The sequence below is a fragment of the Bos javanicus genome, chromosome 23 (genome assembly GCF_032452875.1).
Source record: "Bos javanicus breed banteng chromosome 23, ARS-OSU_banteng_1.0, whole genome shotgun sequence".
NCBI lineage: Eukaryota > Metazoa > Chordata > Mammalia > Artiodactyla > Bovidae > Bos > Bos javanicus.
Genome location: NC_083890.1, coordinates 5608980 through 5626223, shown reverse-complemented (window position 1 = coordinate 5626223; position 17244 = coordinate 5608980). Strand labels below are relative to the sequence as shown.

At 38.9% G+C, this 17244-nt stretch overlaps 1 protein-coding gene across 1 annotated transcript in view; it reads left to right on the top strand.

Annotated features, from left to right (window-relative positions):
• The window catches only part of FAM83B (family with sequence similarity 83 member B), a 96470-nt gene that overhangs the window by 18833 nt on the left and 60393 nt on the right, over nt 1–17244 (top strand). Inside the window, exon 2 of the mRNA XM_061397814.1 lies at nt 2778–3289. Coding sequence (XP_061253798.1) covers nt 2846–3289 — 444 coding nt within the window. The 5' untranslated portion in view covers nt 2778–2845. The remainder of the gene's footprint in view (nt 1–2777; nt 3290–17244) is intronic.

The window sequence follows — 17244 nt, the reverse complement described above, 5'->3', positions numbered from 1 at the left end:
TAGTTCAAGAATGAAGTTTTTAAAAATATTTGCAGTGTATATATTTGCATAGGTAAAGCTCAGAAATGAATTAAGTATTTTTTAAAGCACTTTATGCATTTTGATCTCCAGATGGAATAGGCAGGTAGCATCGCATGTTTTAGGAATTCAAAAGTTAAATTTTGAAAGTTTAAAAATGAGTGCTGAGGAGGCCTGGGACTGTTACGAACAGTCATCAGTTACCTACTGTTTTTAATGATTACAGATGATCTCTGTGATTTCCTGTGACCACTGGATGTTTGTCCCTTCATGGACTGGACTTATCAAATGAAAACTACTCTTCACTAAACCTTAGGAAACTAAACTTTGATCAGATTAATTCATTCTGTCAAGCAAATAAAAACCTTATTTCTTTGTTAATAAATGAGTGTTAATGTGCAAAAGAGAACTTTAATGAACACTGCAAAGGTCATTATTTAGTAGTTTAATACTGTGCACAGGAAGTGAGTGACTCGATGAGGATTTCTCAACCTTGGCACCATTTGCATTTTGGACCAGATAATTCCTTACTGTGGGCGGCTGTCCTGTGCCTTGGTGTGGACTTCGCGGCGTCCCTGGTCCCTACACACCACGGCAGTAACACACCTCCCCACACGTCCTTATTAAGAACATCTCCAGACATTGCTTGTGCTTAGAGTCGGGGTGGTGTCAAATCTCTTCTATTGAGAACCCCTGGGCACCTATATAAGATTGAGACATTTATGAAAGTTTCCTTCTTAACATCCTGGTACATGTCAATAGATTAAGTTGGATGTAATGAGGTAATAAAATAATCAAATTTTACTTCTTTATAGCTTATCTATCAGTCTAGCAGACAGCTTAGTCCTTATTCCTCCAGCCCATGGAGGAGTGAGAGCATGTTACCCCAAAACTGCACCATAATTCCATGGGAGGCAGGAAGACTGTGTTGCCCAGAACTCCGATGCCATGTTGCAGAGATGATGATGGTCCCGGGACCCAGGGACAGTTCCAGTTGCCTTGGCTTTGGAGCCAAGTTATGGCTCAAGCTGAGAATCCTCCAGGAAACTGAAAGTGTGTTCTCTTTTTTTCTTATGTCAGATTTAATCTTTAGGTTTCATTACTGCTAGATTTTCTCTGTAAAACCTCCAAGCCTAGGGATGGAGGCAGGCTTGTCTCCATCTATTTACATAAAATAGTAAAGTAAGGTACCCTGAACCCCGCTCACTCCCCAGTCTGGCTTCCTATACACTGGATCTTTTCTGACCTTTTCTCCCCCAGCAGAACTATGGCCCTGTTTATTGTCCATTCCTCCATGACTTCTGTCTATGGTTAGTGACTCTTGTTACGTATTTTCAGATGAGGAGTTAATAGTAATGGCTTCCAGATTAGCTTTTCGGTAAAGCCGAGAGAAGTAGAAAACTGACAACTACGCAGGGCCACTGACAAAGACGTTTTTAGTCAGAAAAGCCCTGGAGTGCTTGTAGCACATCGTAGAGCAGTACTTTGTCTGCATCCACACAATGGAGCTTGTGACTTCCAAAGCCTGGAAAGTCCCCCATTTGATGGACATAAGGTCCAGTCCAGTATCTGACCAGGGAGTGAGGGAATGAATAGCACTTTGTGGGCATTGTGAGGGATGGGGCGTGGGCTTGGGTAGGCAGATTTTCCTTTCTAAGAGAAAACTGAATTGTCTTTGATGCCCTGAATTTCTTTGTCACCTGTATGCTGTCAAGCCATCAGATTTCAAGTCTGTGCTTTGCACCATGGCTTGAATATTCTTGTCACGTCCTCACTGGGAGTTTGAAAAGAGAAGGGCTCTCTCAGCTCCTTATCCCTCCTCTACTCCCCTGATACTGCCAGACTAATTGTCTTGGGCACAAGTTTTGCTGAATCACAACAATCTCCTGTGGGCCTCCACACCTGGCTCCATTTGGTCTATCCCCCTCTATCTCCTGCCACCAATACAAGGATCCTGATTTCCAGCAGACCAAGTTGTCTTTTTTTTAAACCAACTGTGAATGTACCAAGCTCATACCTGTTCTGTGCTTTTGCTTATGTTTTACATTCTTGTGTGGGATGAAAATATTCCTTCTTGACATCTGATCATATTTTTACTCATCATCCCAGGTTCAGCTGAAGCCCACCTCCTCTCTAGGCTAATCATAATGCATCTCTTCTATTCCATATTGATCTCGACTTGCTTTTATTCTGAAAGCATTGACTACTCACAGTACTCGTTTTAGCCCTTAGCAGTATATGTCTTTGTTTAAAGTGGTAACAAACAGCTTTGTGTGTATAGTTCACCTCTTCATCTTATTAATACATCCCTGGAAGGCAAGTGTTTTGAGCTTTTTAAATTTCATAAGGATATATGCTTAACAGATATTTGGTAAAGATTTATATAAATGGCCGACCAGGCATTGGTTTTATTCTGATTCTAATCATACCGTGTGTAATCTCAGATTAAATTTAAGAAGGATGGGCTTTCAGAATGTCAGAGGAGGAAGGTATATTTCCTTAGATGAGAAACTAGAGTTAGAGGTATCTTGGGAAGGGATTTATCAACTAGGAATGTGTAAAAGGAAATCAGTTTAACTTATTTGGATTATGGTATTATGTGAATAATACCATAATAATTATTGGGATTATGTGAATTGTGGTATTATTAATGCCACTTTGAATATAAAATGTATGTTATACTGAGCCAGTAGTAGAAATGAATAATGACTTTAAGACATTTGATTTCCAAATTCTGATTTTGATTTTCTTCTTTTTAGACATCCAGATACCTCTCTTTCCTTCACGAATGGACATTTGAAAGTGCCCTTGTCAAAGATTCGCAAGCATGGAGTCCTCATCAATGCTGTCCTCCTTGAATGACGAGTGTAAATCAGACAATTACATTGAACCTCACTATAAGGAATGGTACCGAGTGGCCGTGGACACGCTGATTGAACATGGGTTAGATGCATACAAAGAATTTCTTGCCAAGGAACGAGTGTCAGACTTTCTAGCTGAGGAAGAAATTAATTACATTTTAAACAATGTTCAAAAAGTTGCACAAAGCACGTCACATGGTCCCGATAATTCCTGCGATGACGCGTCATCTTCAGGGACTTACTGGCCTGTGGAGTCCGATGTGGAAGCCCCAAATCTTGACTTAGGCTGGCCTTATGTAATGCCTGGACTCTTAGGGGGGACGCACATTGAGCTCCTCTTTCATCCACCAAGAGCACAACTGCTTACGATTAAGGAAACCATTCGGAAGATGATCAAAGAAGCAAGAAAGGTAATATTTCTGTCTCTAGATGAAAGATATGAAACGTTGGAAATCACCAGAGTAGTATCAATACAGCAGTCTCCAGCCATTTTGGCATCAGGAACCAGTTTTGTGGAAGACCGTTTTTCCACAGACCAGGGTAGAGGGGGCGGGAGGAATGGTTTGGGGATGATTTGAGTGCATTACATTTATTGTGTGCTTTTTTTTTCTGTTATTCTTACATTGTCATATATAATGAAATAGTCGTGCCACTTGTCGTAATGCAGAATCAGGAGGAGCCCTGAGCTTGTCTTCCTGCAACTGGCCAGTCCCATCTGGGGGTGACAGGAGACAGTAGCAGCCCAGTGCTAGCATCACTGCCTCAGATCACCAGGCATTAGATTCTCATAAGGAATGAGCCATCTAGATCCCAGTAGTTCACAGCAGGGTTCATGCTCGTCTGAGAACTAATGCCACCCCTGATCTGAGAAGAGGCAGAGCTCAGACTGTAAAGTGAGCGATGCAGAGTGGCTGGAGAAACACACGAAGCCTCGCGTGTTCACCCTTCACTCACCCCCTGCTGTACAGCCCAGTTCCTAACAGACCTCAGACTGGTAGCAGCCCGTGACCCACGGGTTGGGGACGCATGGTATAATAGATACATATATTAATAAGAATCTCTACATATATAGACTATGCTTGTTACTTTCAGGAAATATACATACAAATATATAGGCAGGCTGTACTTCTCATACGTTGCAAGTTTCTGAGATCAGGTGTTGTGTCCCTGTTGCAGGTGGAGATTTCCTTCTCTTCATCATGTTCATACATCTAAGAGATCTTCATGCATGATATGTAAGGTGTATGGACTGGAAATGGGATGCTTTGATGCATTCATAATCTAAATCATTTAACTTTTCCTTAATCTCTGAAAGGAAATACGTGATTAGTAAATCTAGGAAAACTTTCCTTGTTCATAAACGCGCAGAGCCCTAATTCTTGCTCTGCTGCTGCTGCTAAGTCGCTTCAGTCGTGTTCGACTCTGTGCGACCCCATAGACGGCAGCCCACCAGACTCCCCCGTCCCTGGGATTCTCCAGGCAAGAACACTGGAGTGGGTTGCCATTTCCTTCTCCAATGCATGAAAGTGAGAAGTGAAAGTGAAGTCGCTCAGTCGTGTCCAACTCCTAGCGACCCCATGGACTGCAGCCTACCAGGCTCCTCCGTCCGTGGGATTTTCCAGGCAAGAGTACTGGAGTGGGGTGCCATTGCCTTCTCCTATTCTTGCTCTGGATATAGTTTATTTTGGTAAATAAAACATTTTGTTGTTGTTCAGTTATTCAATGCTGTCTGACTCTTTGCAACTGCATGAACTGCAGCACACCAGGCTTCCCTGTCCTTCACTATCTCCTGGAGCTTGCTCAAACTCGTGTCCATTGAGTCAATGATGCCATCTGACCGTCTCATCCTCTGTTGCCCACTTCTCCTGCCCTCAATCTTTCCCAGCTTCACAGTCTTTTCCAATGAGTTGGCTCTTTGCATTAGGTGGCAAAAGTTTTGGAGCTTCGGCTGCCGTCTTTCTAATGAATATTCAGGGTTTATTTTCTTTAGGATTGACTGGTTTGATCTTCTTGCAGTCCAAAGGACTCTCAAGAGCCTTCTCCAGCACCACAGTTCGAAAGCATCATTCCTTGATGCTCAGGCTTCTTCATGGTCCAGCTCTCACATCATTCATGACTACTGGAAAAATCATAGCTTTGACTGTATGGACCTTTGTTGACAAAGTGATGTCTCTGCTTTTTAACACGCTGTCTAGGTTTGTCATAGCTTTTCTTCTGAGGAACAAGTGGCTTAATTTCATGGCTGCAGTCACTGTCCACAGTGATTTTGGAGCCCAAGAAAATAAAATCTGTCACTGTTTCCATTATTTCCCCATCTATTTATCATGAAGTGATGGGACCAGATGCCATGATCTTAGTGTTTTGAATGTTGAGTTTCAAGCCAGCTTTGCAATTTCCTCTTTTCACCCTCATCAAGAGGCTCTTTTCTCTTCACTTTCTGCCATTAGAGTGGTATGATCTGCATGTCTGAGGTTGTTGATATTTCTCCTGGCAATCTTGATTCCAGCTTGAGCTTCATCCAGCCCAGCATTTCACATGATGTACTCTGCATACAAGTTAAATAAGCAGGGTGACAGTATACAGCCTTGACGTACTCCTTTCCTAATTTTGAACCAGCTCATTGCTCCATGTCTGGTTCTAACTGTTGCTTCTTGACTTGCATACAGGTTTCTCAGGAGGCAGGTGAGAAAATATTTCTTTCTCAGAAGGTAGTCTTGTTTTCCCTTCTCTAAGAATTTCCCACAGTTTGTTGTGATCCACACAGTCAAAGGATTTTGTGTAGTCAATGAAGCAGAAGTAGATGTTTTTCTGGAATTCTCTTGCTTTTTCTCTGTTCCAACGGATGTTGGCAATTTGATCCAGAGATCCTCTGTGTTTTCAATCCAGTTTGAACATCTGGAAATTCTCAGTTCACATACTGTTGAAGCCTGGCTTGGAGAATTTTGAGCATTACTTTGCTAGCATGTGAAATGAGTTCAATTGTGTGGTAATTTGAACATTCTTTGACATTGACTTTCTTTGGGATTGGAGTAAAAACTGACTTTTTCCAGTCCTGTGGCCACTGCTGAATTTTCCAAATTTGCCGGCATATTGAGTGCAGCACTTTCACAGCATCATCTTTTTAGGATTTGAAAGAGCTCAACTAGAATTCCATCACCTCCACTAGCTTTGTTTGTAGTAATGCTTCCTGAGGCTCACTTGACTTCAGACTCCAGGATGTCTGGCTCTAGATCAGTAACCACACCATTATGGTTGTCTGGGTCATTAAGACCTTTTTGTATAGTTCTTCTTGTATTCTTGCCACCTCTTCTTAATCTCTTCTGATTCTGTTATGTTCATACTATTTCTGTCTTTTATCGTGCCCATCTTTGCATGAAACATTCTCTTGGTATCTCTCATTTTCTTGATGAGATTGCTAGTCTTTCCCATTCTATTGTTTCCTTCTATTTATTTGCATTGTTCGCTTAAGAAGGCTTTCTTATCTCTCCTTGCTATTCTTTGGAACTCAGCATTCAGATGGGTATTATCTTTCTTTTTCTCTTTTGCCTTTTCCATCTCTTCTTTTCTCAGCTATTTGTAAGGCCTCCTCAGACAACCATTTTCCTTTATTTTTTTTTTGGGGGGGGGGCAGGGTGGATGGTTTTGACACTGCCTCCTATATAATGTTATAAACTTTCATCTGTAGTTCTTCAGGCACTCTATTAGATCTAATCTCTTGAATCTATTTATCCCTTGAATAAAGCATAGATTTTCTTATTTATTTCCTGAGTTGTGTGAAAACAGTATTTAGTCAGGCTTGGTAATGTAAAATTCTGAAGTAACTTTCTGAGGTGTTTAGCATGTTAGAGTGTCTGTTTTCTTTATGAAATATTTATATTGGCTTATCAATCTCAGAAATTCTATCACAGAGCTCAGACGAAACTGTAGAAATATTTTTTAACTAACATCATAAAGCTTATTGAGAGCTTTCTATGTACTCAGCACCATGATAGGTGTTTTGGACATTACAACACGATTTCCGAAGTTGTTTATTGAGTTTTAAAATACATAAACGAAAGATTATGATCATTAACTATGAAGTGTCTATTTCTTAGTTATGGACACCGTGTTGTTGTCGTTGTTCCGTTGCTAAGTAGTGTCTGACTCTTGGCGACCCCGTGGACTACAGCACAGCAGGCTCCTCTGTCCTCTACTATCTCCTGGAGTTTGCTCAAACTCATGTTCATTGAGTCAGTGATGCTATTTAACCATCTCACTTCTGCCACCCACTTCTCCTTTTGCCTTCAATCTTTCCCAGCATCAGGTTCTTTTCTAATAAGTCAGCTTTTTGAATCAGGTGCTTCAGCTACAGCATCAGTCTTTCCAATGAATGTTCATTGGATTGACTAGTTTGATCTCCTTACTGTCCAGAGGACTCTCAAGAGTCTTCTCCAGAACCACAGTTCAAAAGCATCAGTTATTCAGCATTCAGTCTTCTTATGGTCAAATTCTTACATTCTTACATAACTACTGGAAAAAAACATAGCTTTGACTATTCAAACTTTTGTTGGCAAAGTGATATCTCTGCTTTTTAATATGCTATCTAGGTTGGTCATAGCTTTCCTTCCAATGAGAAAATGTCTTTATTTCATGACTGCAGTTACTGTCTGCAGTGATTTTGGAGCCCCCAAAATGAAGTCTTTCATTATTTCCATTGTTTCCCCATCTGTTTGCCATGAAGTGTTGTGACTGGATGCCATGATCTTAGTGTTTTTCATGTTGAGTTTTTGGCCAGCTTTTTCACTCTCCTCTTTCACCTTCATCAGGAGGCTCTTTAGTTCCTCTTCACTTTCTGCCATTAGAGTGGGGTATTATCTGCATATCTGAGGTTGTTGATATTTCTCCTTGCCTTCTTGATTCCACCTTGAGATTCATCCAGCCCAGCATTTCACATGATGTACTCTGCATATATGTTAAATAAGCAAGGTGACAATATACAGACTTGACATACTCCTTTCCAAGTTTTGAACCAATTCTTTGTTCTATGTCTGGTTCTAACTGTTGCTTCTTGACATGCATACAGGTTTCACAGGAGACAGGTAAGGTGGTCTGGCGTTCCTATCTTTTTAAGTATTTTCCACAGTTTATTGTGATCCACACAGTGGGCCTATACATACTCTGTACATCTATGGATACTTCTCTATGTACACTATACAGTAAGAAATTTAGACCTAAAAGGGGTTTGGGATGCAGACATACCTGGCATTGCTTTCTTTCATGTCTATGAGACACAGAGATGCTTGGGAAAGCGTGCTTTTAGGAAGTACAGAGGTATTAGATTCCTTGAAACCCACAGGGACATGACAGTTTGCAAGACAGGCAACTAAGAATCTCTAGTTCTCATTAAGGAGACACAATGTTCCAAGACCAATGTCACATGCAGGCTTTGCAAAGTAAGGTGATTTTTTACCCCCTTAAATCTTCAAAACTCAAATAAGCTGACTTTGTACTCATATTAACCCCTTTAGCAGGATTACATTAAGAAATCACTCATCTATTCTAGTTGTTAAAAATTAGCTGTAGAATCAGGCCCATGGTAGGTATCTAGACTTTCACTGAATAAGTTGAAATAAGTTATTCACTTATTTCAGTGAATTCACTTATTCACTGAATAACTATGAGAATTTTAAAAACTGGACTATTCTACGCTCTGTAAACAAATTCTACAGGTGTATTTTGTAAAACAGCACAGCTCGAGAATATATACATATACTCATATATAAACTCATATATATTCTCGAGTTGTGCTGTTTATATATACTCATATATAAACTCATATATATTCTTGAGTTGTGCTGTTTTACAAAATACACCTGTAGAATTTGTTTACAGAGCATAGAATAATGCAGTTTTTAAAATTCTCATAGTTCAATTTATATATAAATTCAATATATTAGTTCAGTATATACGAGTCCTTGTATAGGTAATATAGAGCTTTCCTTGTAGCTCAGCTGGTGAAGAATCTGCCTGCAATGCAGGAGACCTGGGTTCGATCCCTGGGTTGGGAAGATCTGCTGGAGAAGGGAAAGCCTACCCACTCCAGTATTCTGGCCTGGAGAATTCCATGGACAGTATAGTCCATGGGGTCGCAAAGAGTCGGACACAACTGAGCAACTTTCACTTCACTTTCACTTCATAGATAATATAACAAATACCACGTAGTAATATTTGTGAATTTCTGTTTGGGGAGACAGTATGCTTTTGAACTACAGTGTTAACTGAAAAATGCATCAGTGAAGCTTCATATTTTTATTATGTTAATCTTTGCAGTTATTAGTTCATCAGCCTGAACCCCAGGCAGTCTCCTTTGGGGCACTGCACATCTGTGATACAAAGTGAAATTCAGGAGCTAGCCTGAGTTCTCAGGCAAGCACTCAGTGGACACTGAACATTAGTCATGACCTTCTGATGTATTTTTGTTCTAATGTGACAGCTATTTACTTAGTAAACCTTTAACAGTAATATCCTCTGCCTGGTCATTGTCTGCTGGGAATTCCCACTTGAATTAGCAAACAAGGAACTCAAAGTCCAAATGGTAAAACAATAATATGATGCTTTGCTTCTCTTTCACCAATTCCAAGTGGCATAAAATAAGGAAGAATTTTACCTTTACACTTACCCAAGGTATGTATATTACCTTGCATACATATATCTATTCTGAATTCAAAGAAAGAGAATTATTTGAACTTTATAAGTTGAGTAAAATGAAATTGACTATAAATCACAGTAGATAACAGTGGTTTTCTGTTATTTTCCCCAAAGCATTGGAGAATGTGTTTGTTGCTTACCAGATTTAATACATATTTTGACCAAATGGGCTATAAATATATGAGATGTATGTTATGCTAGTATTTTGGAAGTTTCTTGCTATGTCACAATGTTAATTTAAAGATTTTTGAAGGATCCAATACTCCAGAGAAGACACAGTTATTGACCACATTTTTAAACAATTTTGCACTGCTTGCCCATAAGTCCTGTGAAAAATGTTAAAATAAGAAAAGAAAATATTGCTGTGAAATATTATGAAATCGTAGCTTGTCAAAACACGTTGCCTTGGAAATATTCTGCCTGCTTTTCATGACTCAGCAGCTGAGTTAGGCTCTTGTAAACCTTCAGATTCTAGCCTATTAGTTGTCATCAAAAACTTCTTGTTTCTGAACTATTTTCAGGGGATGAATTCTCTTTACTGATAACTGTCAATGAATTGTCACGAGAGGATGAAATGTACAAAGAGGATTATCTTTTTTTTTTTTCTGATAAAGTACTTGAATAATGTTTATTTTGGAGGACAGAATGAAGTTCCTTGCTTCCACATTTCTTAGGGAAAGTCTTTTGTTTTTTAATTTTGTTTTTGGCTGTGCTGTGCCTTCATTGCTGCTTGCCAGCTTTCTCTAGTTGCACTGAGCAGGGCTCCTCTCTGGTTGCCTTGCACGGGCTTCTCACTGCAGCAGTTTCTATTGCTTCAGAGCGCAGGCTCTGGGGTGCACGGAGCTCTGTAGTGTGGGGTGCAGACTTAACTGCCCTGTGGGGTGTGGAAGCTCCCCGAACCGAAGATCGAACCCATGTCCCTTGGATTGGCAGGTGAATTCTTAACCACTTCTTCACTGCCAGGGAAGTCTATGGAAATTCTGTTCTTAATCATTATGAGACTATGGAGCTATGAGGTCGTAACAAGTAATGCAAGGAACCAGCATAGCTGAACCCAGTAACAATCTCAGAGAAGAATTTAAATTTGTTTTCACTATTCTGCTTGCAAATGAGATAAACTGCTTATGAAATAAATGTCATTTAATAGAAAAAAAATAAAAATAAAAAGAATTCAAAAGCAGTTTTCTTAGAGGTCCAAATATTTGAAGTCCTATCATAACCACCAAACTAGCCTTCCAGTTCCTTGAGAATGGAAATAAAAATGATGCTATATCTCATCTCTCTTGTCTGGGAATATTTTGTTTTTGAACTTTGCTAATTTATTGCATTTGCTTTATCTCTGAATCATTCTGCTTTTATAAGAAGAATATAATCTTTATAGCATTTCAAGGATTCATAGATTTGTATTTATTAATTTTATTTTTGCCAGTTGTCACTTACAAGTTGTTCAGAAAGATGTTTTCTTTTCTTTTTCTTTTGCAAATTTGATTATTTGAGAAGTTTCCTATGAGAAAATCCAGTTGTAGGTAGTACCTTGTGCCCTAAGAGGATCTTATTTTTATTTACTGGCTCTTTGTTAACCTCCTTCTATTTATGTTACTGTATGGTTGACATAATTATATTTGGTTCAACTTTATAAAGTCTGATAGCGTCTAGCAAGACTTTTCCCAGGTAATTATTTGGCTCTCAAGAAGTGTTCCCAAGATGATATATGCATTTATTACTAATTACCATGAATACCTCTTATGAAAATGTCTCCTCTAATTACTTTGAAAAGTCATCTTTCATTAAAGTCACTTTTCTTATAGCCACTCAGTGGTAGATATCCATAAAGTCATCATTTTTGATCATCTTGAATATGTAAATGTTTAAGCAGATACTGCTGGTTTTTGTTTCCTAATTCTAGCCTAGTGTCTTCTGTGGGATGTGACTCTTACTCTTGTGAAATATGGAGAAGTCACATAAGCAAAAATCTAGTGAGAATTAGGCCAGCGTGATCCCCAAGGTGCTCAGACCTGCATCTCCTGAGTTAAGTCTTGGTTGCTCCCTGAGTCACCGTTCCTGGGTGTGTCTGTTATGGCCTCAGGATCCTTAATACTAACAGAAACTGAAGTACCGGGTGGCCCCATTGCCTCAAAGTGAAAGGTGGCTGATAATGGAGACTTTTCCCGGGACTTGATGGGTGCAATCAAAGTGCTGGCGGCTTGATAGCTAACCAGTTGTGGATTGAACAAGTCATGGTGCCTCTCCAGGTATCTCCACTTGTTTAATGAAAGACACAAAGCGAAACCTTTTAGGGTTTTTTAAATCGAATGTTCCTGCCCAAATCTCTAACAGCAGTTACGAAGTCACGATGATTTCCGTGTGTCATATTCCTTCATTACGTGGGTAGAATTCACTGTGTCACTTTCACTGCCACTTCTTTGCAGTCGTATCCTGCCCAGCTAAGGGATATTTATGTGTTTATCCCTGCCTTTATTATCTCGCTCCTGATGTGTCCAATGCTTATTAAGAATTTCCTCTCTGTACCCTTCTTATTTCAACACTCACCATGAACATTTCATTCTTTAAATTTGAGTCAAAATTAGTTTCTTCCAGGAAATAGCTTTTGCTTAGTCAGATTTAATGACCGTAGTATCCTGTGACGTTAATTTAATAGCTTTTCTTTGAGTAAATGCATTATATGTGTGTGTAAATGTGTGTGTGGATCTGTGTCTGTGTGTCTGTGTGTGTTGAGGAAAGAGAGAGAAATCTTGTTAAGAATCTTTTTTTACAAAATTTTTATTGGTGTAGTTATAGTTGCTTTACAATGTTGTATTAATGTCTACTGTACAGCAAAGTGAATCAGCCATATGTATCCATATATCTCCTCTTCGTTGAATTTCCTTCCCATTTTAGGTCATCACAGAGCAATCAGTAGAGTTCCCTGTGCTGTTCAGTAGATTCTCATTAGTTATCTATTTTATACATAGTATCAATAGTATATATATATAAATCCCAATCTCTCAACTCGTCCCATCCCCCCTTCCCCTTTGGTATCCCTACGTTCTCTATATCTGTGTCTATTTTTGCTTCATAGATAAGATCATCTCTACCAGTTCTTTTTTCAGATTCCACATATATACATTAATATGTGTTTTGGTTTTTCTGACTTATTTCACTCTGTATGACAATCTATGGGTCCATCCATGTCCCTACAGATGACTCAGTTTTGTCCCTTTTTGTGAATGAGTAATATTCCATTGTATATATACACTACATCTTCTTTATTTCATCTGTCATTGGACATTTAGGTTGTTTCGATGTCCTGGCTATTGTAAACAGTGCTGCAGTGAACACTCACTGGGGTACATGTGTCTTTTTCAATAATGATTTTCTCTGGGTATATGCGCAGTGGTGGGGTTGCTGGGTCATGTGATAGTTCTATTCTTAATTTTTTAAAGAACCTCTATCGTATTCTCCATAGTGGCTATCTCAAGTTATATTCCCACCAACAATACAGAAGGGTTCTCCTTTTTCCACACCCTCTCCAGCATTTCTTGTTTGTAGATTTTCTGAAAAAGTCTTTTTTAAATTACACTGACTTTATCATGTCAACTGTCATTGTGATTGCATGGGAATACTCTTTCTATGTCAACCCTGGTCCTGTTCTCCTATCTTCCACTACTACCAATAAACTTGATATTAAGTATATAATTTTTAACACAGTTACTTAAGGAAGAGGAAAGAGGAAAAAAATACTCTTTCAGTTCAGTTCAGTTGCTCAGTTGTGTCCGACTCTTTGCAACCCCATTGACTGCAGCACGCCAGGCCTCCCTATCCATCACCAACTCCCGGAGATTACTCAAACTCATGTCCATTGAGTAGGTGATGCCATCCAACCATCTCATCCTCTGTTGTCCCCTTTTCCTCCTGCATTCAATTCATCAGGGTCTTTTCAAATTAGTCAGCTCTTTGAATCAGGTGGCCAATGTATTGGAGTTTCAGCTTCAGCATCAGTCCTTCCAATGAATATTCAGGACTGATTTCCTTTAGGATGGACTAGTTGGATCTCCTTGCTGTCCAAGGGACTCTCAAGAGTCTTCTCCAACACCACAGTTCAAAAACATCAATTCTTTGGTACTCAGCGTTCATTATAGTCCAACTCTCACATCCATACATGACTACTGGAAAAATCATAGCCTTGACTAGGCAGACCTTTGTTGGCAAAGTAATGTCTCTGCTTTTTAATAAGCTGTCTAGGTTGGTCATATCTTTCCTTCCAAGGAGCAAGCGTCTTTTAGTTTCATGACTGCAGTCACCATCTGCAGTAATTTGGGAGCCCCCAAAAATAAAGTCTGCCACTGTTTCCACAGTTTCCCCATCTATTTGCCATGAAATGATGGAACTGGATGACTTGATCTTAGTTTTCTGAATGTTGAGCTTTAAGCCAACTTTTTCACTCTCCTCTTTCACCTTCATCAAGAGGCTCTTTAGTTCTTCTTCACTCTCTATCATAAGGATGGTGTCATCTGCATATCTGAGGTTAGTGATATTTCTCTTGGCAATCTTGATTCTGGCTTGTGCTTCATCCAGCCCAGCATTTCTCATGATGTACTCTGTATATAAGTTAAATAAGCAGGGTGACAATGTACAGCCTTGATGTAATCCTTTTCCTATTTGGAACCAGTCTGTTCTTTCATGTCCAGTTCTAACTGTTGCTTCCTGACCCGCATACAGATTTCTCAGAAAGCAGGTCGGGTGGTCTGGTATTCCCATGTCTTTAACAATTTTCCACAGTTGATTGTGATCCACAGAGTCAAAGGCTTTGGCATAGTCAATAAAGCAGAAATAAAACTCTCTTGCTTTTTTGATGATCCAGTGGCAATTTGATCTCTGGTTCGTCTGCCTTTTCTAAAACCAGCTTGAACATCTGGAAGTTTACGGTTCACATACCGTTAAAGCCTGGCTTGGAGAATTTTGAGCATTACTAGCATATGAGATGAGTGCATTTGTGTGGTAGTTTGAGCATTCTTTGGCATTGTCTTTCTTTGGGACTAGAATGAAAACTGAACTTTATACTCTAGTCCTGTGGCCACTGCTTAGTTTTCCAAATTTGCTGGCATATTGACTTCAGCATTTTCACAGCATCATCTTTTAGGATTTGAAATAGCTCAACTGGAATTCCATCACCTCCACTAGCTTTGTTCATAGTGATGCTTCCTAAGTTCCACTGACTTCACATTCCAGGAGGTCTGGCTCTAGGTGAGTGATCACACCATCGTGGTTATCTGGGTCATGAAGATCTTTTTTGTATAGTTCTTATTTGTATTCTTGCCATCTCTTCTTAATATCTTCGGCTTCTGTTAGGTCCATACCATTTCTGTCCTTTATTGAACCCATTATGGCATGAAATGTTCCCTTGGTATCTCTAATTTTCTTGAAGAGTTCTCTAGTCTTTCCCATTCTATTGTTTTCCTCTTTCTTTGCACTGATCACTGAGGAAGGCTTTCTTATCTCTCTTTGCTATTCTTTGGATCTTTGCATTCAGATGGGCATATCTTTGCTTTTCTCCTATGCTTTTTGCTTCTCTTCTTTTCACAGCTATATGTAAGGCCTCATCAGACAGCCATTTTGCTTTTTTGCATTTCTTTTTCTTGGAGATGGTCTTGATCACTGCCTCTTATACAAGGTCACAAACCTCCATCCATAGTTCATCAGGCATTCTATCAGATCTAGTCCCTTAAATCTATTTCTCACTTCCACTGTATAATTATAAAGAATTTGATTTAGGTCATACCTGAATGGTCTAGTGGTTTTCCCTACTTTCTTCAATTTCAGTCTGAATTTGGCAATAAGGAGTTCATGATCTGAGCCACAGTCAGCTCCTGGTCTTGTTTTTGCTGACTATAAAGAGCTTCTCCATCTTTGGCTGCAAAGGAGTGTTTGAGGTTTCTTGATTGACTTGATAACATTTATGGGCAAAATATTGTATCCTCCTTTAATTGCACAATTTCAAATGATGCTTTTTTTCAGAGAGACTTCATGGAATCTCATGAAGGCTCTGAATCGCAGAGTCAGTTAGGGCCAGGTTGAATCCCAACTCAAACAACTGTTTGCATTAGACATTGTACTACAACCGCTTTGAGCTTTAGTTTTCCCATCTGTGAAATGGATATGCTAATACTCCACTGGGTCCTGGTGAGAGCGGAATGAAGGGACTGACATGTTTACCACGTTACCCCCATACATTTGGTGCACGTGGTGTTGAGATGATAATGGTCATTACTCCTCCTCCTCCTCCTTCTACTTTTCTTCCTCTTACTATATTTTTCTAGACCTTTATGCTGTCAAAATTTCATCATCCTTTATTTTTGAATCACTGTGATTTGGCCTTTCTTTTTTAAAAGTGAGAGCGAATGAACAACGAAGTCCAGCATCTAAGAAGACAACATCTTACCAGGAATGGCAGCCAAGGTTATCAGCTGTTGGTGAAATGACTCAAATCCATTTCTGAAGTATTGTGGTGATTATGTAGCAGTGCATTAGCGAAGTGCATAGCGTTTTCCAAGGGTTATCGCTTAGAAGGTTCAAAACGGGAAAATATTGATTTCAACATAAGTGTGCATTCTTGAAAATACTACCTACTGTGAAGACAGCTCACATGTTACAAATTTTATACTCAGGATGTGCAGAAAAGGCATCCTCTTTAATGGACAGTTGTTCAGAATTGAAGAAAAATTCTAAACCACGCTAAGATCTGAAAAGATACAGAGTTTTGGTGAAAAGCTAAGGGGGAGGACGGGGAACATTGTTGTAGACCAAGAGGAAAAAAAAGAGTCATTCCATTTCATCTCTAATTTGAAAAGTGATAATTTTTTGGATTTTTATACAAAGATTCTATATTTATAAAAAAAGAAGAGCAATTTTTTGTAAGTTTTATTTTAGACTTGACATTTAGTGTCCAAAGTTCAAGTAACCCTGAGTTTATGAACTATTATTACTTACTAAATATTTCTGATATAATTAAAAAAGTAATAGAGGACATATTATTTAAGACTTACCCTAATTAGTCATCTCAGCTTAAAACTCTATTTTCCAGACCGAGAGGCTATTTCTTTTTTTTGCTTAATGGAAGCAATAAATCTGAAATGTATGAGAAAATACAAATAAAATTGTTATATAAGATCTCCAGCTTGCTTTTAATACTAAAGTCATGTGTAATTTTTGAGTTTCAGGTGTTTTACCAGGCTATGTCTTATCAGGTAAAATCTAAAAATCACCCTTGATTTTCATTTTTAACCCATTTTTATTTGACAGTGGCAATTTGGGAAAGAATTTACTTTTAAAAGAATACTTAAAATCATTTATAGGAGACAGTAAACTTATCAGAAACTCTGCCTTGGTGGTATTAACCTATACCTCTATTACCAGTTGGGGAAAAAGGTTTTAAAATTTGAATTATTCAGAGTGCACATGATTTATTTGATTAAGGGAAATGTTTTTAAGACCATTTTCTGCCCTCAGTTACTATCTTTTGGTATCCTTTAATTCTTTTTTTTTTTTCTTTACAATATGAGCTGTGAGAAGAAGTTCCCCTAGGACTGTGTGTGGTGTGTGCATTCTTTCTACTGAACTGTGAGGGAGACTGTTATTGACCACGGCACAGAACTTAGTTCAATGTGTTCTGGGATCTCTG